General features: G+C 42.7%; 2 protein-coding genes across 4 annotated transcripts in view; both read left to right on the forward strand.

Moving 5' to 3' along the window:
- The first annotated feature begins 757 nt into the window (after positions 1-757).
- The window catches only part of MRPS6 (mitochondrial ribosomal protein S6), a 46752-nt gene continuing 23655 nt past the window's right edge, over positions 758-23854 (forward strand). The window contains exon 1 of the mRNA XM_086765023.1: positions 758-896. Within this exon, the coding sequence (XP_086621149.1) occupies positions 852-896 (45 nt within the window). The 5' untranslated portion in view covers positions 758-851. The remainder of the gene's footprint in view (positions 897-23854) is intronic.
- Positions 763-23105, forward strand: SLC5A3 (solute carrier family 5 member 3). 3 transcript variants are annotated; one of them, XM_086764995.1, is made up of 2 exons: positions 763-896; positions 14862-23105. In XM_086764995.1, the coding sequence occupies exon 2, from the start codon at positions 15164-15166 to the stop codon at positions 17303-17305; it is 2142 nt and encodes a 713-aa protein (XP_086621121.1). In that variant the 5' UTR covers positions 763-896; positions 14862-15163; the 3' UTR covers positions 17306-23105. The 3 variants fall into 3 exon arrangements, with proteins under 3 accessions (XP_086621121.1, XP_086621139.1, XP_086621129.1); XM_086765013.1 differs by lacking the exon at positions 763-896 and adding an exon at positions 6983-7006; XM_086765003.1 differs by lacking the exon at positions 763-896 and adding an exon at positions 9322-10007.

Consider the following 23854-nt stretch of genomic DNA (forward strand, 5'->3'; position numbering starts at 1 on the left):
CACGGGGAGGCGGAAAGTTCTGGAAGAGCAGGGGTGCCCCACACGTGCGCAGCCCGGGCACCCTCGCCTCGCCCTCCGGCACAGGGGCGCTTCTTGCCGCACCGCCTGCTGCCGCTGTCAGCCCACCCGGGTGCGTGGGGACGGCGGCGGCGGCAGGGCCGCGGCCGTGGGCGCCGGTGGCTGGAAGCCAGGCGGAGGGGCCCCCCGCGCCGCCGGCACTGTCCTTCCCCCCCCCCCCCACCCCCCCCCGCCATGTGCGGTCTCGGGCTGGTGTGTGCGTGCGCGCGCGGAGCGGGGGGAGAGCGAGGGGGCGGACACAGTGGAAATTTCCACTCCCTGCAGCAGCCACAGCCGCCGCCACCGCCGCGGCGGGAAGGAGGAAGGCGGGCGCAGGCCCCGAGCCGCCGCAGAGGGAAGGCGGCGCCCGGGCCCGCCCGGCTCGGGCCCGCTCCGCAGCGTCTGGTGTCCCCATCCACTCCCTCCCGCCCCTCCGTTACCCCCTGGCCGGGGCGGCCGGGCAGCCCCCGGGCGGGCGGGCGACAGCGGCCCCCCGGCAAGCGGGCGTGTGCGGGGCGGAGGCGGCGCTTGGCGCGGGCAGGGGGCGGCGCGGCGGAGCCTGCGCAGCTGCCGGGCGCCCTTTAAGCCGCGCCGCCCGCCCGCCCGCCCGCCCGGGTGCCTGTGCAGCCTGGAAGCCGCGCGGGCAGGAGCTGCTGCTAGCACCGCCGGGGACGCGTCTTCCTCCTTTGGTTCCCCCCCTCTCTCCGGCACCACCACCACTACCGCCGTCCCCTCCTCCCTACCCTCTGCCCCCCCGCCGCATCCCCGCTCCTCCCGCCACAGCCGGCTCTAAGATGCCCCGCTATGAACTGGCTTTGATCCTGAAAGCCATGCAGAGGGTGAGTGAGGGTGGGAGGAAGGGAGGGAGCCGGGAGGGAGGGAGCCAGGTGGGACCTGACAGACGCCCCGGCGTCACCTCGTTGCCGCCTCTCAACCGTCGCCGCCGCGTGCCGGCTTCCCCGCCGCGGCCGCACGTCCCGGCCCCTTCCTGCGGGGCCAGCCCTGCCCTCCCCTCCGCGCTCCGAAGGGTGCTTCGGGCTCCCGGCTGTCTTCCTCTGCCCTCTGTCCCCTTCCTCTTTTTCTCCCCCCCTCCCCCCTTTTTCTCCTCCCCTGCTCCTTTGGAGACTTTGCTTAGCGTCTCCCCTACAGCCGCAGTGCCCTTCTCTCCCTCCCCCCCCACCCTTCCCCTTTGGTCCGCAGGTAAGCAGATCCCACACTTACCGAAATAGATGCGTTGCTCCTTCTTTTATTCCATCTCCCCCCGCCTGCTGCAAGTGAACTTAGCCCTTCCCTTGCCCCTGTACACTGCTGCCAGCCCGTCCCCCCTCTTCCTCTACAGCACCCGCGCTTTCCGTTGCCCTGTGCTTCATTACCCGCACCCCCCCGCCCCCCCCCCCAACTGCGATGCCTTCCCTGGGTGCCTTGCAAGGTCGCAGCAGCCCCACGTTGGGTCCCCTCGCCTCTGGAAGGCCCCACAGTGAGCCTTGGGGGGGGGGGGGGGGTGCCAGCTCCCCACCTCTCCAGCCACACTCTGTACTAGGGAAGTCTCAATAATTTAATTTTTTTTTTTCCATTTTTTTTTTTCCTGCCGTTGCTAACACCAGTTGAGCTCTACTGATACGGCTCGCCGTATCGCCCATGGGAAGGGTTGCTAGCCGTTGGCGCTGCCTTTGGCGGCGTGATGATAAGTCTTGGTGTGAGAGAGAGAGAGGTTTTATGATGCTCTTTCTATTTTACAAGAGCTGAATCAATGTGGGGAGGAATGCGTGTAGTTGTGCATAAAAATAATAATAAAATAGAAACATCTCTGGGTAGATGGGACCCTTTATTTGGAAAAGAATAGCTGATACTGGCCCTTCTCTAGTACCTTCTATAGCCTTTGTTTATCTGCTACTTTCCAGCTTAATATGCAGTGCTGGTGTTGGAATGTAGCAGCACTTCTGCTAGGCTGTAACCCTTCTGATCTGACCCAGTGTGGACATGCTTGCTCTCGCATTTAACCTTCGTTTAAATGAACATGTGTGTTTGTCACAGAATAGCAGGGAGCTGAAAAGCTTTGCTGTATTTCTTTTGTAGTTACGGGAGCATGTCTTCATGTATTACATGTACTACATATCCTAGTACATTTCCATTCATTTTACATGTATCATCCACATGTCAGGGTTGGCTTTTTTTTTTTTTTAACTTGGCTGAACTGCAGAAGCTGTAGTAGACTTCTCAGGTGAGTCCTCTAGTGGAGAAATACAGCAAGTGGGAAAAAATCTGGTGTCATTGCTGCACCACCTCACTGAGTGGCATTGCTCTGAGAAAACACGCTGTTTTTGGTGGACTCGGGTTGTCAACATGTGTTGTGGGGGGGTTTTTTTTGTTTTTTTTTTTTTCTCTCTTCATCCCTATATAAGCTGTAGGTAAGGTGGTGAGATGCTTTTTGTATATATGCTGTTGATGTGGGAGATGCATTATGCCATGCAGCCACTGTAAATGCAGAGCATGACAGAAAGCATAACAAATCTGACATAATACCAAGGCAGAAATAAACTGATGACTCTGAAAGGATGCCATGGAGTGCTATCCTGGTGGAAAGGATCTTTGGTTCCTAGGATCTGAGCACAGAGATGCAGGGATAAGCTTTTAACTGTAAGATGCTTCTAATGAGAGTCAGTGCCCTCAGGATTTAACATCTGTAACCTTTTCCTCTTTGAAGTTTGACTCTCTAGTATATTATTTTCTGATAGATACATCTTAAGGTGTTTTTAGCTCCGTGATTCTGTTAAAACACTTAAGTTTTGATTCAGGTGTACTGCTGTTTCTAACCTACCCTTGTTGTAATGCTAAAATTTAAAGTCTGTCTCTAGATGCTATTTTTCTTTTTTTTTTTTTTTTTTTTTTCTGTTGCTGTTGACAGTACACCAGATCTAGGTGCTTTTAGTGTTCCAGTATCTTGTTACTGCTACCTTCCCTGTGTAATGGGAGCACCTGAAAAAAAATTCTGTAGTGATTATATGCTACGCGGTGCTGCTGAATCTTGTCAAAGGATGGTGCCCATAGCAGTGCATAATCTTGACCGTAATGCTAACTTAAATTAGTGAACATATGGAAACCTGAGTATGGGGCTAATAAAACAGCCTGAAATTGTGGAGTGACTATGTAACTCCTTCCTTTAGAAGCTGGAGAGATAATACACAGGCCTGGATAAATTACATTACTTCTTACCACTCATGCTTCCTGATGAAGCTACCCTAGGCAGGTGTTTGGTGTCCTGCCGTGTCAGTTCCTCTGTGCGGTAGCTGCGTGCTCTGGTGCCCTTACTTTATTCTGAGGCTTGAGCAAATGCTGTCTTTTCTCTTGGTGTCTGTGGCATCCTTCTTCATCTCTGACAGCTCCTCTGCCTTGCAAAAAAAAAAAGTTCCTGCTGCTTGGCTTTCTTGCACTTCAGGGCTGTTGTTAACTCCTGCAAGCTCCCTGTCAGCTTGAGCACAAACCTTCTCAGAGCTACAGTCTGATAGACTTTTATGACCCTCTTCAGAGGCAAACTTGGTGATTCTGTGGGGTTCCCTCCCGCCCTTCAATGGTTTTTAATAGTTACCTTGTCACTTTCATAGATCTAAGCAGAATAAATCCTTCACATTAACTTCTGTTGCTTTAAACTTTGTTGCTCCCTAGCACTGCTTGTGTTCAAGTTGAGAATCCCTCTTCATTCTTTTCTTGCATGTGGCTTCTGTTGTGAACCACGGAGCCTGTTGTGCAGCTGGTTGCCTCCCTACCCAGCTATCCTGGACGTGGTTACCGGGTTAGCATGACCTACCTCAGTCCTACCTGATGCTTCCGTGTCCCCTTGTTTCTTGGCAGACTTCCTCAGAGCCTCTTCAGCTTTCCTTTTGTGTATTAGAACTGCAATACCCAGTAGCTTCAGTTGGGGGAGGAGGGGGGGCAAGGGGGAAAACTTTTACTTTCAAACTTTGTCACCAGTTGTCTACATGTACTTTTTCACAAAAGCTCATGACTTTATTCTGAAGTCAAAGCTGAGCAGCCATTCTCTGTCCTATTTTATAGGTAGCGTGTGAGCAGGTAATTGACTTGCACCAGAAACACCGTGTTTGTAAATTGCATGTGGACGGAGTCCTTGAGCAGCAGAGGCCCCAGTCAGTGACTCTTAGGAAAACAATAATAAAAAACACTGAAAGCACCCTCTAAATAAATAAATAAAACCTTACTTCTCTGTGGTATTTGAAGAGTAGCTGCAGTGAGGGACTTGAATTTTGTTACTCTGTGTGTGAGTATATGGAGGGGAGGAGAAAGGTATGAGGCCACTGAGGTGACTGAACTTAGAGTGGAAATAATTAATGTTGCCCTCGTGTGGCTTTCTACACTCCTACGTGCAACTGACAAATAGTACGGTGAGCTTGGGGAGTTTGATGGCAGACTTGTTATCAGCAGCACACAGATGTGTGTAAACAAGAGGTTGCCTACCCTCAAGAGCCCGAGTCAAAGACTACAGTTGTGGTGAAGGTAGAGGTGCAAAATGAAAACACAGCTGTTCATGCTGTAAACTCTATTATTCATAGCAAAAGATGAATTTCTAATTATCTCTAACTTTCTCCCAGGAGAGTAATCTTTGGATTTCAGCTGGGGGATTATGGCAGAGCAGGAAAGGGTAGTGACCCGCTAGTGAATTAGCAGTTGTCGCTTGCTGGAGAAAGGAGAGCTCTTCGGGGATGCTTCCTCTTCCTACTCTCCTTGTCCTGCAGAAACTCCCTTGAGAGCCCGGGGAAGGAATTGGTGGAGAAAGGGAAGGAAGAGCTGGAAATGGCTTCCTATTGCTCTGATGCTGTTTTGCAGACTGACCACAGGGCGGCAATGCGAGACACCCTCCAAGGAAAATTGGCAGCCTGGGGAACCTAGGACAGACAGAGAAGGTGGCGGTATTCCCATGCTGTTCTTGCTGCTGCTCGACTCTTGCGAGCTGGGACACCCGTCTTCAACAAAACAACTTTGTAACTGGAACTGAAGTGAATGGACAGTTTGAAAATACTTCATAGTAGAGTATTTCACTAAAAATAAGGAAGCATATCAATATTTTATTAGCAGCATACTCTTCTCCCCCACTTCACCTGTAACAAAGGACAAATGCATAGTATGAGTCGTAGCGTGCAACCTAATTACCTTGTTTCAGTAAATACCCAGACTAGGGGAGCCATCCGCCCATCTCTCTAATACTGTGTGAATCTGGGCTCTCAATTTGACTGATGTGTTCACACAACGTAACTTGTCTTCAGCAGCATCTGTTTGTTGCCTTTGGAGTGGGTTGCCATGTTTCAGAAATTCCCTACCTGCTGTGGAGATTGTTACCTATTTTAGGAAAGCCAAAGTAATGGGCAGTAATGTTGCTTGGCATCTTGACTATTACACTTAATTGCTGTGTAGGCAGCTGCAGCACTTGGGCTTTTGATATTTTAGTTGCTAGGAAGAAGGGGGGGCGGGGAGGAGAGAATGAAGAGGGCAGTATGCAGGCAGATGCTGGTTTTATTTTCTTTCCTTTCTAGTGAACCTACCTGTTGTTACAGTTGAATTCTACAACTTCCCCACCCTCTCCCCTACTTAGTAGGTTAAATTACACAAAGTTTTCTTCTGGTTCCTTTGACTGTTTCAGTAGGCTGAAACAAGCTCTTCACAGTATTGTGTCCAGCAGGGAAGGGTCCTTGTGTTGGGGGTGATGCTGGAGAGAAGGCCAAAGAGTTGGAACTAAAAGACAAAGCTGGAAACCCACAAGATGTAGCACTGACTCTCCTGTAGGAGTCAGCTTTTTGTTTTCTACCTTAAGCATTTTCATAAGAATAGTTGGATTTTGAAGTGTATGATACAGACAGCATTTGACAATGACACCCTCTTGGCTGATATTTGCCATTTTCCAGTCTTAAGACTTGAGAGTGGTCCTCTCCTAAGTTTCTGCCAAGTGTGGGTTATGTGCTTGTCTTGGGTATGGGGGGATGTAGAGGATTATTCTCTTTTACAAAATAATTTAAGCCTTTTTACAGCAGATAGTTGTTAACTAGGTGAATTTGGCAAGTACTCCAAAGTGAGTACTCAAGTTGATGGCAAGAAAAGGGACTCAAAAGCTTCTTGGTTTATGTAGGCTTCTGCAGTGAATCGAGTGGTGTGCTGGAGTGAGTGTATGTAATGGGATGCACTCGTTAACTCTGCAGCTCTTGTTCCCTGAGCTGTAGAGCTACAAGCCTGAGTGCTGAGGCAGGACTGTGGGCAGGCCCTTGTGTCCATGCTGGGACCGGCAGACTTCAGTGGGATTTGGCTAGTCCCTCTTCAATGGGCAGGAATGGCGGCTTAAGCTTTAAGATAAGACTTCTCTTTGCCCTGGTTACCTAATTAGCAATGTATTCTTCTCTCTTGACTGTGTATCCCTCCTTATTTTTTCACTGTGTGTATGTATACATGTGGATCCATCCTATGTATGAACAGGGAGATACTTGTAAACTTCAGCATGAGAGCAGACTGTCTATCCTGCAACTGTTGACAAAAAAAGGAAGGAGAACCTATTGTGATAAAATAGCATTATTGTTCTCCATTGCTGTAAATACTGTCAAAAGTGACTGACTGCTAAAGATGTCCATTATATCACTTAAGCTGTTAAATTAATTCAAGAATGAATATGTGTATATGTTTGCTTTTGTCTAATACATCATACATACCGTATTTTGTAACGATGGAAGTTCTTACTTTCTTTATATGTTCTTTCAGGAGCTGATTTCTCCATTTTCCTTGTTTTAAAGCTGTAACACTGACTATTTCCACCTGGAAATTACTTTGTGGTGGTTGATTATTGATCAAGTAACATCCTGGTTGTTTTTTTTTTTGTCAGACTGCAGCCCTAGCAGGCTGCTAATTCTTTGAGCCACAGCTGCCCAGACCACCTCTGCTGCAAATCTGTGACAATGTAAGAGTTGCTTATGTGGAAGCAGTTGCTTGGTAGAGATGTGTATATCAGCCTTTATGCTACTTCTGTGAGGGCAGCAGGAGCAACTGTTCCGTTTAAAGGCACCTGCCCAATGGACCAGAAGGGATCTGTCTAGTGTGCATTCTGCAGAAGAGCTGATAAGAAGGTGAAAGGGTGAGGTGTGTTGAATAAAAGGGAGGACAGATGTGCAAAATATAACTAGTTATGTAGAAGTGGGACAGAAAAGATCGGAAGTGAAAATATGGAAGATAAGGCAAGATCTGTGTAAGTAAAGGACCTGTACTGTGGGAGCACTAGTGGAAATACTGGTGCTGGAAATGAGATACTACAGAAATACATCACCTCTGGCGGGATGAGGGCAGGGAAACAAGCAGATGGTGTAAAAAAAGGATCATGAACCCTAGAAATATGAATGTGGGGAACTATATAGGAACTAATTTTCTGCTATTTCTCATATCTCTTTTAATTCTGGTTTGTCCTCTTGCAAGTCAGTTTTTGTACTTCATTTGTGCAAACATCTAAGGAATCGTATGTAAAAACAAAGCTACATACAGAGCATGGATACAGGAGGAGAATGTGTTCAGTGGAGTTTATATGTTTGTGTTTGAGACTATTAAAAAAGAAAACAATGTTTGTTAGCTTCTAGTGTAGGTAACTACAAAGCTTGATAGCGCTAGTTGTTTTATAACCAAGATAACTTTATTTAAGCCTCATTTTGGTGTCTTAAAGTCCCCAAGAAATCTCACAAGAGCACCCAGCAGTCTAGGAAGCTTGGAGGGCCTCAAACTTAAGTTCTAAGATTATATGTGCCCCGGAAACTTCTGTTATACATTTCAATAAAGCTTGTGATGCTTTATGTTCTTGGAAAGATGTGGGTGGCCATAAATGCAGTGGGAACTTGGATAAGTTATAAATAAGCTTAATGAGTCTGGTTTTGTTTTTTTTTGTTTGTTTGTTTTTTTTTGTTTCCCCTAGAAATAGTTTCTTCATAGTACTTTGCTCAGTTGCATGGTGACTGACACAGTACTCCTTTCTCATTCCTCGAGTAGCTTCTGAAATTTACACACTCCTAGCCAAGATCCTCTTCAGATGGAGTGAACCAGCACATTTTTCTAGGCTAGGAATATGCCAGTTACATCAGTTACTACTGAATGATGATATCCACCAACCAGATCACATCTTTGTACTTTGCAGCCAAAGAAAAGGGTCATCTTCAGTAGTGATAGAGATTTTACACCACTTTCTGATGGCGTGCTTGTAATAAGAGTGATAACACTTATCCTCTACATCTAGAAAACTTGATTATATTATCCCAAATCCTCTATAGAAATAAAGTACTTGTGTATTTATGCTGGGTTTTTTTAACCTATTCTCTTAGTGTTGCTCTTAGTGACCAAGTACTTCATCAAACTAATTTGGCTAAATAGTAGTTGCCAGTGGCAGTGGAAATGTTTGTACTTCTGAACTTTAGGTTGCCACAAGAAGGAGTTTGGAGTCCTCAGGCTCAGTGTCTTTCTGCAGCTTCCAACTTAGCATGTCAGCTGGTATCTTAACACACTTACCTGGCAGGGAAAAATCTGCCTGATGCTCTGTGATGCCAGTATCTCCTCTTTTTTTTTTTTTTATTTTTTTTCCATCTCCTGGAGGAGACACCCTGTTCAGCTCCATTAAAATGGCTCGTCTTCCCTCTTTGCCCTATTGTGCTCTTTACTTAGTTAATGTTGGCTATGTGCCTTCTCAGTACCCTCCTTTCTCTTCTGCTTCCAGTTCCCATGTAGAAGGAAGAATGTCATCTGTCCGCAGTCGCAAAGAAAAGCGTGGCTACCTTGCTGAGAGATGGAGCTACATATTGTGACAACTTGTCTTTGGGCGTTTGAGCCTCTGGTAGTCATCTGCTTGAGTTATGGCAGCTGCATGAATGATTCTGTTCATTTGCCAGGGAAGAGTGGCCCAGTTCCTCAGTGGTACTGAGCAGCAGCTGTACTTTCTGTGCTTTTCAGAGAACTCGGATAACATCTGTCACCTGTGTAAACGCAAGTCAATTCTTTGGCCTAACAAAGGAAAAAGGAAGTACCTACATATTTTCTTTAAACTAACAGTCAGTTTACCTTAAACTGATGAAGTAGCCTTTTTTAAGACCCATAAGATGAGTAGAGTATGCCTAGGTAGGCACAGAGTAGGTGATCCTTCTTTCTGGTATCTCTGTATTTTAACAAATAAAAAGGAATTTTCCACTGTGTTGTCCACCCTCTCCCTACCCTGCTGCCCACCCCCCCCCCCCCCCCAACCTTGCCCCAGGCTGTTAGCCGTTTTCAGAAGAACAGAACAGTGGAAGCAAATAATCCACTATTCTTGACAGTGTGCTGGGCACTGACTCACAGGGAAAGAAACCATCCAAATGTGAATGCCACAGGGATGAAGTGGCTCGCTGAGGCACTACTAGTGATGTAGGTTTTGGAAAATAAGCTACCTACCTCTTGCTTTGCAATTCAACAGCACTGTAGCTTCTGTTGTGTTTACAGAGTGCTGAGTGAGCACTGCAATAAAGCTGCATCCTCTTTCTCCTGCTCTCCCCTCCCCCAGTCTGTGACTTGATAGGTGTATACACTTGGGATGGGGGGGGGAGGGGGGGGGGGGGAGGGGGAGAATAGCTGAAAACAAAAACAACAATTAAACTGATCTGCTGCTCTAACACTGTCCATTGCAGTGCTCTTCTGCTTCAGTTGGCCTTCAGTACTCCAGTTACTGGTTCTGTAATAGGTCACAGTAGCATTACATTTCTGAATGGCAAATGTAGTGCAGTTCTGTTTCTTCTGCTGAACTGCGTGCTATGAGGTTACTTATTTCTCTCGTGTCTCCTTCAGCAGTCCTTTAGAAAAGAATTGAGAAGAATGTATTGTGGAGCAAGCTGCTTTTTCTGATCGCTGCAGTAAAAATGAAGACCAGAAATGGAGTGATTCCTGAAACCTCAGACAAAAAAGTGCGCTATGTGTTCATAACAACTCCTTTGAGTGACTGACTTGAACCTTGCACCTTAAATTGGACTTTTATGGTAGTGATGACTTACAGAGTTGCCTCTCCGGCAGCTGTATTCTCCAAGGCCAGCAGAAGTGTTGATGCAGTACCATTTTGGGGCAGCAGAGCACGAGTGGCAAACAGGTTAGGTTGAAGCTGGTTCAGGTAACTTGTAAATGTGGTACTCTTTTACTCCAGTCTGTTGAGCTGCTGGGAATGCTTGTCCAGACCTTAACGTAACTTGTTTATTAGATGCTACAGGTGAACTTCTGCTTCTGAGCTTTCCTGCTTCCTAGGATGTACCCTGTTTGTCTCAGGTGGGATTCCTGCCCAGCTCCTCTGCCCCATCTCCTGGTTTACAAGGGAGAGTCTGAAACTGCAGTCCTGGATGTTAAGGGTTCTGTAGAGCAGCTGGCAAGGATAGCCCCTGCTTTGTCAAGATCATGTAATACATAAAGATAAGTTGATACATTATTAGTTATTCCATTAAGAACATTTGTGCTCTTTTTTTTTGTGTGTGTGTTCTAGAGTGCTGCAATAAATGAATGAAGCTTTTCCCGCTTCCCCCCCCCCCCCCCCGAGAGATAGGCTGCCTCAGACAACCTTATGTTTACTGTGAAGCTGTGGACAGGTAGGAACCCGCTTGTGTGTCCATAGCGGGTAGCCCGCAGTATCAGCAGGCCAGACAGCACACTCGGGGTTGAATGTCTTACAAGCCTGCTGAAGGCACAAGACTTTTGTTCTTCTTTTTTTTTCTTTTCTTTTTCTTTTTTTTTTTTTTTTTTCTTTTCCTGGAAGAGATTGTATTTTCCATGTAGGTGTTGAGCCTGGCAATCTTGGTACTACCATTTCTTTCATGCAAGTGAGTTGTTTAGTAGGTAAAATGCTACCAGTATGAGTTAACATATCCCTGTTTGAAGAAGGTGGGAGTGGAGAAGAAAAACATTGTTTTATAAGAAAGAACCTCAAAACTACTTTGGAGACTATGAACAAAGTTAAGTATGTACTTGTTTTGCTAACAAATTACAGCAGGATATACTTCTGTGTGACCTGGGCATCTCCATCCTCAGGTTAACCCTTAAAGCATTGGTCATTGGCACTGACTCCTTAACTGCAAGAGAAAAGAGAAGTCAACTGGGAAACTTCCCATCTGCCAAGAAGAGAAATAGATTGAGCAGAAAACAAATAATTGCTTTAGGGCTGGAGCAGTTTGATTCTGGCATATTTAAAGACCCGTCTTATTAGAAAAGCACTGTGGAGAAAGTTTTCCTTTAAAACAATCATACAAATTTCTTCTAAAAATCCCACCCTAAATCTGCTTCACATTAGATAATATCTCTTCAGGGAATTGCTTGAGACTTTTTCTTTTTCTGAAAGGACAGGCTGTCTTGTTGGAGACATATGCATTGTTTCACCGAAGCTGTAGCCCTCTATCTTCAGACAAGAGGGAAGCACATTGTTTTGTGTCTTTGATATGATCCAGCCAGAAAACAGCCTTAGGGAAGAAAGTTCACAGTCCTTGGCAGCAGCACTGTCTTTCTGTCTTTTTTTTTTTTTTTTGTCAGTGCCACAATGTATGCTGTTCTAATAACTTGAGATTAAACTCGCATGGGGCGCCTCAAAAGTCCTTCTTAAGACTTGAGGTCATAACTTGCTGAAAGTTCAGAGGAACGAGTCTCATTTTTGTAATGAAGAAATGTTTCAGGGTTATTTTAGAATTAGGTCTAATAAGAAACTGGTACAAGAAGCTACTTTAGTACAGTAATTTAGTGACAGTGCAGCAAATTTGTAGTGGCTACTGAAAACTTTCCATCTTCCTGTTCAAGTCAGCTGAACCCTGCAAAGTTCAGATATTTATTATAAAGGTTCAGGTCTCTGTAGATTGATTACTTTAAGTGCATGGTCTGGCTGTACCTTTTCGTGGAAAATGCTCAAGAAACTTCACGTATTGTTTACTTTGGTTAGAATGAGCCTATAGTAGTTTGGCAAGTATTCTAATTGAGAAATGTCACAATTTATTCAAGGGCAGTTGCGTCTTCTACTTACATACTTTTCAGAGGGATTGAATGTGCTTGTAATAGTCATACTATGAGCTGGGTACCTCTTGTATTAAGTAGATGTCATTTTAACAAATTTTTTTGTGATTTATGTGTATTACGGTAGAGTACAGTTTTGCAAGGTCATTGATTAACCTACAGGGAAGATGTTAGGAAGTGAACTAAAGTTCAAGTCTTAACATTTTAGACAATTGAAGAGGGAAAATATTGGTTATTACTATTTCTTTAGCTTAACCACTATTATAATTTTTTGTATAGTATTTTTTCTTCTTTCCACTGTGTCTCAGTAAAATCTCTTCTTCCCCTTTCCTTAAAATATTTATAGCTTTGATATAAAATTATAATGTAATTGCATTTGAAAATTTAGCTGAATATAGTAAAAGATGCAATGCTATTAAAGTGTTACTCAAAAGTGCTTAAAACTAAGAGTAGTACGTATACGTGTATCTCATATGATCTGAAGGGTTTATAATCTTGTGTTGTATTGAACTAATAGACTATTTAACTTCTGCTGCATTTGTGGATGGGGATAAATGTGAATTCTGCTATGGAAGAATTTAGAATACATCTGTGGTTTGAGGCTTATGAGCATGATAAATTTAGCACACTACTGTAATCAGTCCATTTTGTGCCATGTCTCCGTAGTCTCTCATTATTGGCTATAACGCCAGCAGAATGAATATCTGTATTCTCACGTGGGTTTCTGGTGGTGGTGGGGAACCCTTATTATATCTTTCTGATTCTGAACTACTCTTGAAAAACAGCCAGCTCGTATGAGTAACATGACTGTGAATTTCTCCTTGAGGCTGAAGTTGTGGTTTGCTGTAAGCTTTTTTTTTAAAATACATCTGCCTCAATGAGAAGTGCACATTCTTAGATCAGCACAGTTGCTGCCTTCGGTAATGCACAAAGTAAGGCAGAGGGGGGAGTGAGTGCAAAACTTAACTATAGTTTTTGTTATGGTCTGTGCAAGAATTTGTAATGTTTTTATTTACTCTTTTTTTTTTTTAAACAAAATTAATATGCTACAAGAATGTCAAACAGGAAACCACCCAAATACTAGAATATGTTGTCTGGGTGTTTGTATTAATCTTAGATTAATAGGGAAATGTGAGCTTCAGCATAGTGCCAGAGCACTTCTGCAAACGAAGTGGAAGTGGGGATGCCTGAAGCTGATGCTTGTAAAACTTCTAAGGCTGTTAGACCTTTAGACCTTATGATCAGAAAAAAAGATCCAGTGATTTGGTTTTTTTTGTTTGTTTTGTTTTTTGTTTGTTTGTGTGTGTGTGCCTACTTTACCTTTACCAGTAGGTGGGAAAGAGGAATGGAGTCAGACCCTGTTCTTTACTTTTCTGTAATAATCCTGAATACTAAAGGTTTGTGTTCTGATATTTAGACTAAGCCAGTTCTTTGCTTTGATCTTCTCTTCCCTTGCTGTGCCCATTTGGCCCAGGAACTAGAAGAACCTTATGTCCAGCACTCTCTAAACCCATTAAATGGTTTTAGGTGGGTACAGGTAAATGGTGCATCCCAGGGTGTGAATAGGAGGTAGGGGTATCCTACCCCTATGGCAGAGGTAAGAGCTGGTGTGCAGCTTTTTCAATGCCCTTTCCTTTCTACCTATCCAGTTGTCTACCAGCTAGGCTTCTTATCCCCTTCTCTCCACTTTGAGCATTTCAATCCTGCTTGTCTAAATGAGTGCCTGTTTTCTGACATGCTTTGGTAGAATTGGGTGTGATTGGGTGTTCAGGAATAGAATGACAGGGTATGCTTTGCCTCAAAACCTTCTACCTCTGATCCTCTTCATGCTTGGATGCAAAAGGACGGTGCTGGGAACAGTTCTTCCTGGCATCCCAGCAACCAACTGCTACAGAAATCCATCTGTTTTTTCCTGCTGTGCCTGGAGTGCTCCCAAAACCTCCTGAAACCATGTGGGTGCGGGTACCAAAAGGCAGGTGGCAGACAGAAATACCTTGGAGCTGGATGTCAGTTGTCATTTTGCTTTTGTCACGTGATTGAATGGGACTTTTTCTTCACTTTGGTTACGTGGCATATGTATGAAGACCTTTCATAGTAAAAAGTAACCCTGTGGTCATCTGGTACCCCAGACAGGTGCAAATTTATCTAAAACCTGCGGAATAACCTTGAGTCTCCCGCTGATCTTAAATTTTTGTAGTTTCTTAACAGCACTTTGAGTTTTTTTTTTTCTTTTTTTTTTCTTTAAATTTTTAAATTCTAGCAGCCAACTGGTATCTCAAGTGCATGCATGTGACATCAGGATCTATCAATATTTGTAGGATGCAGTGCTAGAGCATACCCGAAATGACTAGCCAGGTTAATGCTCCTTAGAGGTTGCCTTTTTTTGTTGTTTGTTTGTTTTTACCCCCTCTGTAAGATTGCTTGAAAGAGGAAGGCCTGTGTAGTGGCTTGAGAAGTAGACTTGTGAGACTGTGTCTATAAAGTAAAAAGTAAAATGTATTTCTGTTCCTTGGCTTGTTCTGGGCAATTTGGGTAATTTAATACTCCAGACTTGCTGCGTCCTTTAAGGTACTTGTAAACATTAAAGTTGACTTATAAAAGGCATTACTACTTAGTTTTACAAATATTTAATTGTGTATCATGGATTGCATAAATACAGCAGGAAATACAAGGGGGAAAAATCTGTGGTGTTCAGTGATTGTTTTACTAGACTTCAAATTTTTTCTCATTCATGAAATTCTTCTCTAATTCAATCTTTGTCTTTTGTCTTTGCTGCCTTGCAGGGTTGGTACAGTAGGCCTCACTAAACTTAGCTGCAACTAAGAATTTCTCCTACATCAACTGAGTTAAGGCTGATGCTCTTGTGGAATGTGGATTAAAAGTGCGTGCTAAGTTCCAAATTTCCATTTGAGAAGCGGAGAAAGTAAATGTACCACTACCACCAGCATCAGGACAGCAAACCAAGGGACAAAGAATTTGATCCACAGTGTTGATATATGTTAACTGGTTCACGTGTTGCTTAAAAGACGTTTGCTGGGGGGCGAGAAGTGGACATCAGCTGTGCGAAGTCATTTTGTTTACAAAAATGAGGGCTTCTTTGGAAACAGCAGACATTGCCATTGTGGCACTATACTTCGTGCTTGTAATGTGCATAGGTTTTTTTGCCATGTGGAAATACAATCGGAGCACCGTAAGTGGCTACTTTTTGGCAGGGCGTTCCATGACCTGGGTAGCTATCGGTGCATCTTTATTTGTGAGCAATATTGGAAGTGAACATTTCATTGGGCTCGCAGGATCTGGAGCGGCGAGTGGATTTGCAGTGGGTGCATGGGAATTCAACGCCTTAATGCTTTTGCAGCTTTTAGGATGGGTCTTCGTCCCAGTCTACATCCGGTCGGGAGTATACACCATGCCTGAATACTTGTCCAAGCGTTTTGGAGGGCATAGAATTCAAATATATTTTGCAGCACTGTCTCTAATTCTTTATATCTTCACCAAACTCTCGGTTGACTTGTATTCAGGGGCACTCTTTATTCAAGAATCGCTAGGTTGGAACCTCTATTTGTCAGTTATCCTCCTTATCGGAATGACTGCACTGTTGACTGTGACTGGAGGTCTTGTGGCTGTCATCTACACAGACACCCTTCAAGCTCTGCTTATGATTATTGGTGCCCTCACACTTATGATCATAAGTATTACGGAGGTTGGTGGGTTTGAAGAAGTTAAAAGAAGGTACATGTTAGCGTCACCAAATATTACGTCTATCTTGTTAACCTACAACATTTCCAATACCAATTCCTGCAATGTCAACCCAAAACCTGATGCTCTTAAAATGTTGCGCGAGCCAACAGATGAAGACATTCCCTGGCCCGGATTTCTGTTGGGACAGACCCCAGCTTCTGTCTGGTACTGGTGTGCTGATCAAGTCATAGTTCAGAGAGTTTTAGCTGCAAAAAACATTGCTCATGCCAAAGGATCCACCCTGATGGCAGGCTTCTTAAAGTTGCTGCCGATGTTTATTATAGTTGTCCCAGGGATGATTTCACGAATACTGTTTGCAGACGATATCGCCTGTATTAATCCGGAACACTGTTTTCAAGTCTGCGGGAGCAGAGCTGGATGTTCTAACATTGCCTATCCACGTTTGGTGATGAAACTTGTGCCGGTTGGTCTGCGGGGACTGATGATGGCTGTGATGATCGCTGCACTGATGAGTGACTTGGACTCGATATTCAACAGTGCCAGCACCATATTCACGCTCGATGTCTACAAACTCATTCGGAAGAGCGCGACGTCTAGAGAACTGATGATTGTGGGAAGAGTCTTTGTTGCGTTCATGGTAGTTATAAGCATTGCCTGGGTCCCGATAATTGTAGAAATGCAAGGTGGTCAGATGTACCTTTATATTCAAGAGGTAGCGGACTATTTGACCCCACCGGTGGCTGCTCTCTTTCTTATGGGGATCTTTTGGAAGCGTTGCAATGAGCAGGGGGCTTTCTATGGCGGAATGGCTGGGTTTGTTCTTGGAGCAATACGGTTGATGCTGGCATTTATCTATCGTGCTCCGGAGTGTAACCAGCCGGATACTAGGCCAGGCTTTATCAAAAACATCCATTACATGTATGTCGCGACAGCTCTGTTCTGGATCACTGGGATTGTGACCTTTGTAGTAAGCCTCCTCACGCCTCCGCCTACGAAGGAGCAGGTTCGGACGACCACTTTCTGGGCCGTGAAAAACAGGAATGTAAAAGAGAACGCCACAAAGGGGGAGCTGTACAAATCCCAAGAAAAGAGCATCCTCAAGTGCAATGAAAATGCTAACCATATCATTCCAAATGGCAAATCGGAAGAAAATATTAAAAATATGAAGCCGGAGGATATCAATCTTCTGGTTACTTGCAGAGATGACAGCAACCCGGTGATTTCTGTGAGTCACTCTGAAGTTGAGACACCAGTTGATTGTTATTCGAACGGACAAGCGGCTTTGATGGGGGAGAAAAAGCACGAGGAAGAGACTGATGATAGAGAGAGACATTTGAAATTCATAGATTGGTTCTGTGGCTTTAAAAGTAAAAACATGAACAAGAGAGCTGTTCGGGAGATGGAGGAAGAGACTGTTTGTTTACAAATGCTGGAAGAGACTCCAAAAGTTAAACTATTACTAAATACTGGACTGGTCTGTGTCTGTTCGCTTGGAATATTCATGTTTGTCTATTTCTCTTTGTGAGTGAATAGTGAACTTTTAAGGGTATGGCTAAACATACAGAAGTTGATACAGGTCTCTGGAGATTTTGTTTGTTTTGTTGTTTGTTTTTTTTCTTTTCAAATAACATAACCGCAACACAGGCATTGTTTACGCTATAATTGTAAGATCAACTCAACTTTAGCCTACTTAGAGACCATTTGAGACATGTTGTCCTATCTCTGCTGAAGGCAGAATGTGTCATGTGGTGTCTTTTTCTTTTTTCCCTTTTGTTGCTGTTTGGTTTTTTTTTTCCTTCATTTGCAATACTATCCTTTTGTTTTTCCATGTATACGTGTATAAGTATACCAAAGGCAGGCAGATGGCTGTGTTTGAAGTCAGGCAGTTAGAAAGCTCAGTCAGCATTAAGGTGAAGATAGCAAGTAATTATTTACTGATGTGTAAAATCTAAATGATTAAAGCTGTGTCGAAATATTTTTTTAAATGTTGGGCTGTAATGCACATCACTGTGTAGTCGTTCTTTGTAACATAACTGTATTACCTTGGCCAACTTAGCACTTCTTAATTTTGCTCACTGCTTCCAGGATTTTTTTCAGTTTGTCATTTCTCTTATAGAAACCAGAAAAATATATTTGGTCTCATCTTGTAGCACTCAAAACATGATAGCTATTAGTAGCTGTCTGTCTGTTGTTTTTTTTTTCCTCTGTAAGAAGTTTTTTTGTCTTTTGATTTTATCTACTGTAAATTCCATTACTGAAAAGTTGCTGTATTTTAAAAAAGAAAAGAAAAAAAAAAACAAACAGCCCTGGAGATGACAATCTGGCAATGGAGGAGAGGGGGGAAAGGAAAAAAGAAATACTCTTTATTTGGATTTTGTAGTATATTGAAATGGAAGAGTATATATTCAGCCTCTTCAGTCTCCAGACCTTTAGGACATAATTAGGGTTAGCCTCTTTTTAAAGAAAAATCTGTACGTATGTTCTACATATGGGAAAAAGAGAACTGTGAGACTTTGCATGTCGTCATTTTGGTAAGCAAACTGAAAAATAACTCTCTTCCTCTGCTGTGTATGTCTAGAAGGAAATACTCTGCAGCCCTACCATTGCTGCATACTGAATCGGTCAGGGGAGAAACACAAGTGGGAAGACAAGAGGAAGGGGAAGTGGGGGAGAAAGGTGACAGAGGTCCTTATTTTCCGGAGTCATTTTGCCTCGTGTCTTCTCCCACTCCCCCTTTCACCCTATCAAACTTTTTATTTTTGAAGCATGACTCCTGAGAGATTCTGTGTCAGGAGATAAGGAGCATATGCAGTTGTAATCTGTGTCGGCAATTGAGGTCTGCCCTTATGATTCTTCAAAAAAAGTAAAACTTTTCCCAGGTGATCACAGATGATCAGTAGGTCTTGAGATGCTGAGGTTCTTTTCTCCCAAAGGATGGATGCCTGAGGCAGGGATGAACAGTTTCCAGCTGTGGAGGACAGGTGTGTTCAGCAGATCAGTGGAGCTCAGCAGACTGAGAGGTTGCAGAGCTCTGTCCACTTCCCCCTTGGTAAAGCAGGAGAACGTGTTGCCGTTCTGGGTGCTCTCACCTTTACGCTAAACCAAGTCGGGGCCTGTTTTTGGGCACAGAGGCCAGCTGATGGCGTGTGGCTGCATTCATAATACTACACTCCCTTCCACTCCAGGACAGAGTGGGTCATGTCCAGGCATATTCCTCCAGTTGTCTTTGCTCCCAAGCTCACCTCAGGACTTGTTTGGGAGAGCATGAACCGGTTAGGCCAAAAACGGTCTGAGGGACCATGCTGACAGTTCAACAGCTTCGATTCAAGGGTCCAGCAATGTTTCCTTGGCACATAAATGAGAACTAATCCCTATGGGTGAAACAGTTCTGTAGAGATGAAATGTGGATTAATCCTGCCTTTGACTGCTGGAGAAAGCTTGCTTTCCAGTACACTGGTGCTGTAAGCTGCAGGCCATCCAAATAGCTTTTAGTAGTATGATGTAGAATACGTATTTTCAGATTAAATTATTAACTTCTGTTTTTGTGGGATTTTTGTTTGCTTTGGTGTTGTTTTTAAATCAATTTAATCCCATTCATTCCAAGACTGTAAACAGGGACTGAGATGCAGCACCTTTTTCCACTTTTAGTTGTTGCCACTGGGAAAGTAGACTACTCAACTGGAAATAGAGTAACACATGTAGGAGTGGTGTTGCAACGTATGTAGAAGAGGAGAGTTACCATAGCCAAGTCTTGATGTTAATACCAGTATAATGAGACACATTTTCTTACGGTTTGTGTGGCTGGCTTAATTCAGAAAAATATTTTAAATCCTTTTTAATGGCAAAATCATAGTATGGGAAATACGTTAATGGCATCTCAAGTTACTTCTTAAGTGGGCTGAGTTGGGAAGATTGGTACTGTAAGAATGATGTAAAACGTAGTTAATTGTTTCTATGCAAGAGAAAGTAATCTAGAGAAAAAATTGACCTTAGTGGGATGAAAAATAACATGTGGAGGCTAAAGTTTCAGTCCAACAATACCTTCTTGAAAAGGCTGGGATCTGGCTAATATGCCTAATTTGGCACAGGGAAAGAGAGGCTCATGTACCAGGCACTGTCCCTTAGTAACTTGGCAGGTCTTTCTATCAACAGCTGGTACTTGGGTTTTCCAGACCAGTCCTCTTTGCGTTCACTGTTAACAAATGCATTGCCACCTAACCTGCAAAGCCAGGTTAGCTCAGGGACCCTTTTGCTTGGCTGCTGTTGCTTGATCCATGCTTGCTTTTTTCCCCAGGGTGCCTTACATGGTTATGAAGCTGAAGGCATGGCTTTTATTGCCACCTGAAGAGTGGTTTGCTTATAATGGCTTTTCCCAGCTTGTTTTTTCTTCCTCTCTTCCCCACCAAGTCATTTGCTATTTAAAGAGAACACTGTTTAAAAGAGTTAAACAGGATGCCTGTATCCTATTCAGTATAACTAGTCAGATCCATGGTGAAATTATCCTTTGGCTGTGGTAGGGAGTCACAATCCTTCACAAATGTATGGGTGCAGCCTTTGTTTAATCTGAGATACTCCCATCTCCCGGTTAATGTATTCTCACTTTTGCTAGACTAACAAGTTGCTGCATTAATCACAGTGGTAACTGGCAGTCAGTCAGGATCTTAATAAAGTAATACTTTGCACTCCCTCCATCTTTAGACCTGTTATTGTGAAGAAGCTTTTAAGCAAATTATTTCTCCAGTGCTTTTTCTCTTCAGTTGTTCAAAAATGTTTCTATACTACTCTCTGCCTGATGCTGGCCTCTTCAGTAGTATTCTGTTTTCATATCTTAGAGGTCATAGAACTTGCTAATGTTCTTTGCTGTATATAACCACTTCATAAAATACCTTTATTAGAAAAAAAAATTACAAAGCTTCAAGCAAACTGTCTGTTGGTGACCAAGTACCTTGCCCTGTGTTATGGACCTTTCTATAAGAAGTTGCTTGAGGATTTTTTTTTATAGCGTAAACATGCCTTTGCTAATCTTCTGATCATAATCTACATGGAAGAGGTGTTAACCCGGGTTAATATGTTTTGGTTTAATCACCAACTCTTTGGTCCAGTAAAACTACAAAGTGTCTCCCGTAATGGACAATCAGTTCCGTAAATTTTAATGCCTAGCCTCCTCCTCCATGGTGGGACTGGCTAGTCATGCAGCGGTAGATCCAGGAGGACACGTGCTTCTGTCTTGCAGCGATTGGTTTATTTATTGCCTTGAGCTTAGAATGACACTCTTGAAAAACCTTTTTTGGAATGACACTTCTTTTTTGTTGTTAGTCCCTTAACTTATTTTTCTGTTAAGATATTTGAATATTTGATGCTATTTTCTGCCAAAGTTTAGGGTTTTTTTGTTGTTGTTGTTATTTTTGTAATTTTTCCTGTTAGCTTTTACTAATACCTGAACGGAAACAATGAGAGATTGTAAGAAATTAAAATGGCCTTCAGTATACCGCTTGTGTATTTTCTACTTCTCCACTTCTGTGTTCCCCTGTCCACTCTAATCCCAGAAGGGCCAGCATGAGACTTCTGATGCAAGTCATGAGAATACTGTAACTGAGTAGTGAAAAGGCTTTCCCACGAGGTTACAGTGAAGCGGGCAGAGCCATCAAAGGATCTCTGCGCGAACACTTAAAGCAGAAAATGCTTACAACTTTAAAACGTACAGCTTTATTTTTTTTATATATATATTTTTTTAAATCCTAAGATAAAGGAGGTGTTGGGAGATGCTCCCTTTCAAAGAACAGGATACATGGAAGAAGCTGGAGTTGCTGAGCTCTGGCTTTCTTGAGGAAATCTTTGGATTTAGCATGTATAGCGAAGCAAAAATACTCATCTGTTAATTTGGTATTCTGTATGTTCTGTGCCCTTAAATGTAATTGTTTTGAAAATAAAACTAACCTTGTTATGTGATGTTAAAAAGCAGACTTGTGTGCAATGTTTTAAAATTTTTTTTTTAAGAAAATGTTTGTATATAATTAAATGGTTTAATGTGCTTTAATTGGCCTAAGGTAAAGAGTAGTCCTAGAATGTAGACATATGTAATTAGGATTTCTGATTTCACTGTGAGATCTCTGAACTCTCTTGTTTTGCAAAGTGGTTTGTTTTGTTTACAAAACACTTTCTATTATTTCTTTTATGGTGTTGTTTTAAAGGCATTTGCTTCACTTCTGTTCTAATATTGAATTCATGGTATAGTGACATCTGGTGACACTTAGCATTATCAGTTTCACTGTGTAAAGTCAGACACTTTGAGCAAAAATGGTAATGATATGACAATTCTCTGTGTCTATGAATACACGTTTTTAAATGAGGTGGTTATAAAAATAGTTGCTGTGCAAAATGTTAGTAGTCTTCTTCAAGAAGAAAGCAAATTTTCTAATATCACTAGAGCAGTCTCTTCATTCATCTTATTTTTAAAGCACAGTGTCAAAGTGATGCTGCTTTACCTTGTATCTCTGATATAATGTTTTTTTAGATATCTGTGAAGTATTTTTGGTTTTTGTTGCTGTTGTATTTTTCTGCAGATTTTATATAAAATACCAGTTAATGAACTGCCTTTTTGGTTTTTTTTTGGTTTTTTGGTTTTTTTTGTTGTTTTTGGTTTTTTTTTAACTATTCAACTAAAATACATTTCAGACCAAAACCAAATGATATCATATAGCATTTGAAACCTGCCTTTTTCCTTTTTCCTTGTTCCTTTTTTTTTTTTTGGTTTTGTTTGTTTTGTTTGTTTTTTTAAATAAGCCAAATGGGCATGTAGATAAGATCACTATAATGGATCCAGGTCTCTTTTGGTAAAGTGTTATTTAAAGGTCTGTTAAGATCTTATAAGACAATATACTGAAAAAAAAAATTATTGTAGTAGGAATATAGATTTAGAAGTGTTAATGAGATTAATACAGCTTAATTATATTGTAAGTTGCTACTGTCCTTACTGACAAGCTTTTTGTCATAGAAACGATGTATGATAAATTAATTTTGGTCTAGTGTATAGAATTACCATATTGCTATAAATCTCTGAAGTAAATCTGATGCAAAATTTCCATAGTTAGCATTGCTGGCCCTGTGTATACTGTTCTTTGTATACTGTATGCATATTATTTTGCCTACTGCATTAGTCTTCAAACTAAAACTCTTATTAGAGAGTATTTGGATACTTCAGACTGTGTTTCTTGCAGTTTACATTCCTTTACCATGGCATTTTGTCCTGTCTAAAAGTAATGTATGGAAATGTTTAAAACTTCTGTACAAAGTTTCAATAAAAATAGAGAAAAAAAACCCAAACCCAACAACAGAACAGGTATTTGTGAAGCTATTTTCGAGAGTCTGTCTGTAATTGTCACATGTGTTCTTACTTGTAGTAAGCCTTTCGTCCCTATATATAAAGATACTTTCCATTTCCCTCCCCCCTTATTAAAAGGCAAACCTCTTGAAGCAGGGTTGTGGGCATTTGGTTAGAGAAGTAAAAAAACCCCACCACCCTAGATTCTTTGAAACAGCAAGAAGAACTTAAGGATCTAAAATGCGGGCGCAGAGTTTGGCTGCAAAAACTTGAGGCCAACTCATGTTGTGGGGAGGTGGGGCTGGGGTGGGCTGGACTGATCTTTCCGTGACCTGAAGCTTAGGATGCTTGCAGGGCACGGCTTGCTGCCTGAAGCACCCTGCAGAGCAGCAGCTTGCATGCAAAACAAAATACGAGTGAACCCTCATTTAGCAGAGCAGCCTGGTTGGATATAATGCAAAATTGCTATTTTTTTGTATATATATATAATATGCATATATATATATACTTTTTTTTTTTTTTACATTTTTGTCTTTAAGTGCTCTGTTCAGCTGTTACTTAACCAGTTCTTCAGTGGGCCAGTCACCTTCTGACTTGATTCTGGAGTGTCCTTAAATACCTCCAGTTGTGCTTCACCATCCCTCTGGGACTGCCCCAGGCTGGATGCCTTGGTGTCCGTTTATTTCTGACTGATCTGGAAATCAGTCCTAGTGCCCTGAGAACCATGTGTGTGATGCTGTCTTCTCCCTTGTA

The sequence above is a fragment of the Chlamydotis macqueenii genome, chromosome 1 (genome assembly GCF_036417535.1).
Source record: "Chlamydotis macqueenii isolate bChlMac1 chromosome 1, bChlMac1.mat, whole genome shotgun sequence".
Taxonomy (NCBI): domain Eukaryota; kingdom Metazoa; phylum Chordata; class Aves; order Otidiformes; family Otididae; genus Chlamydotis; species Chlamydotis macqueenii.

Excerpts from the sequence above, each read along its gene's own strand:
- SLC5A3 (XM_086764995.1), top strand. The coding sequence starts at position 15,164 with ATGAGGGCTTCTTTGGAAACAGCAGACATTGCCATTGTGGCACTATAC.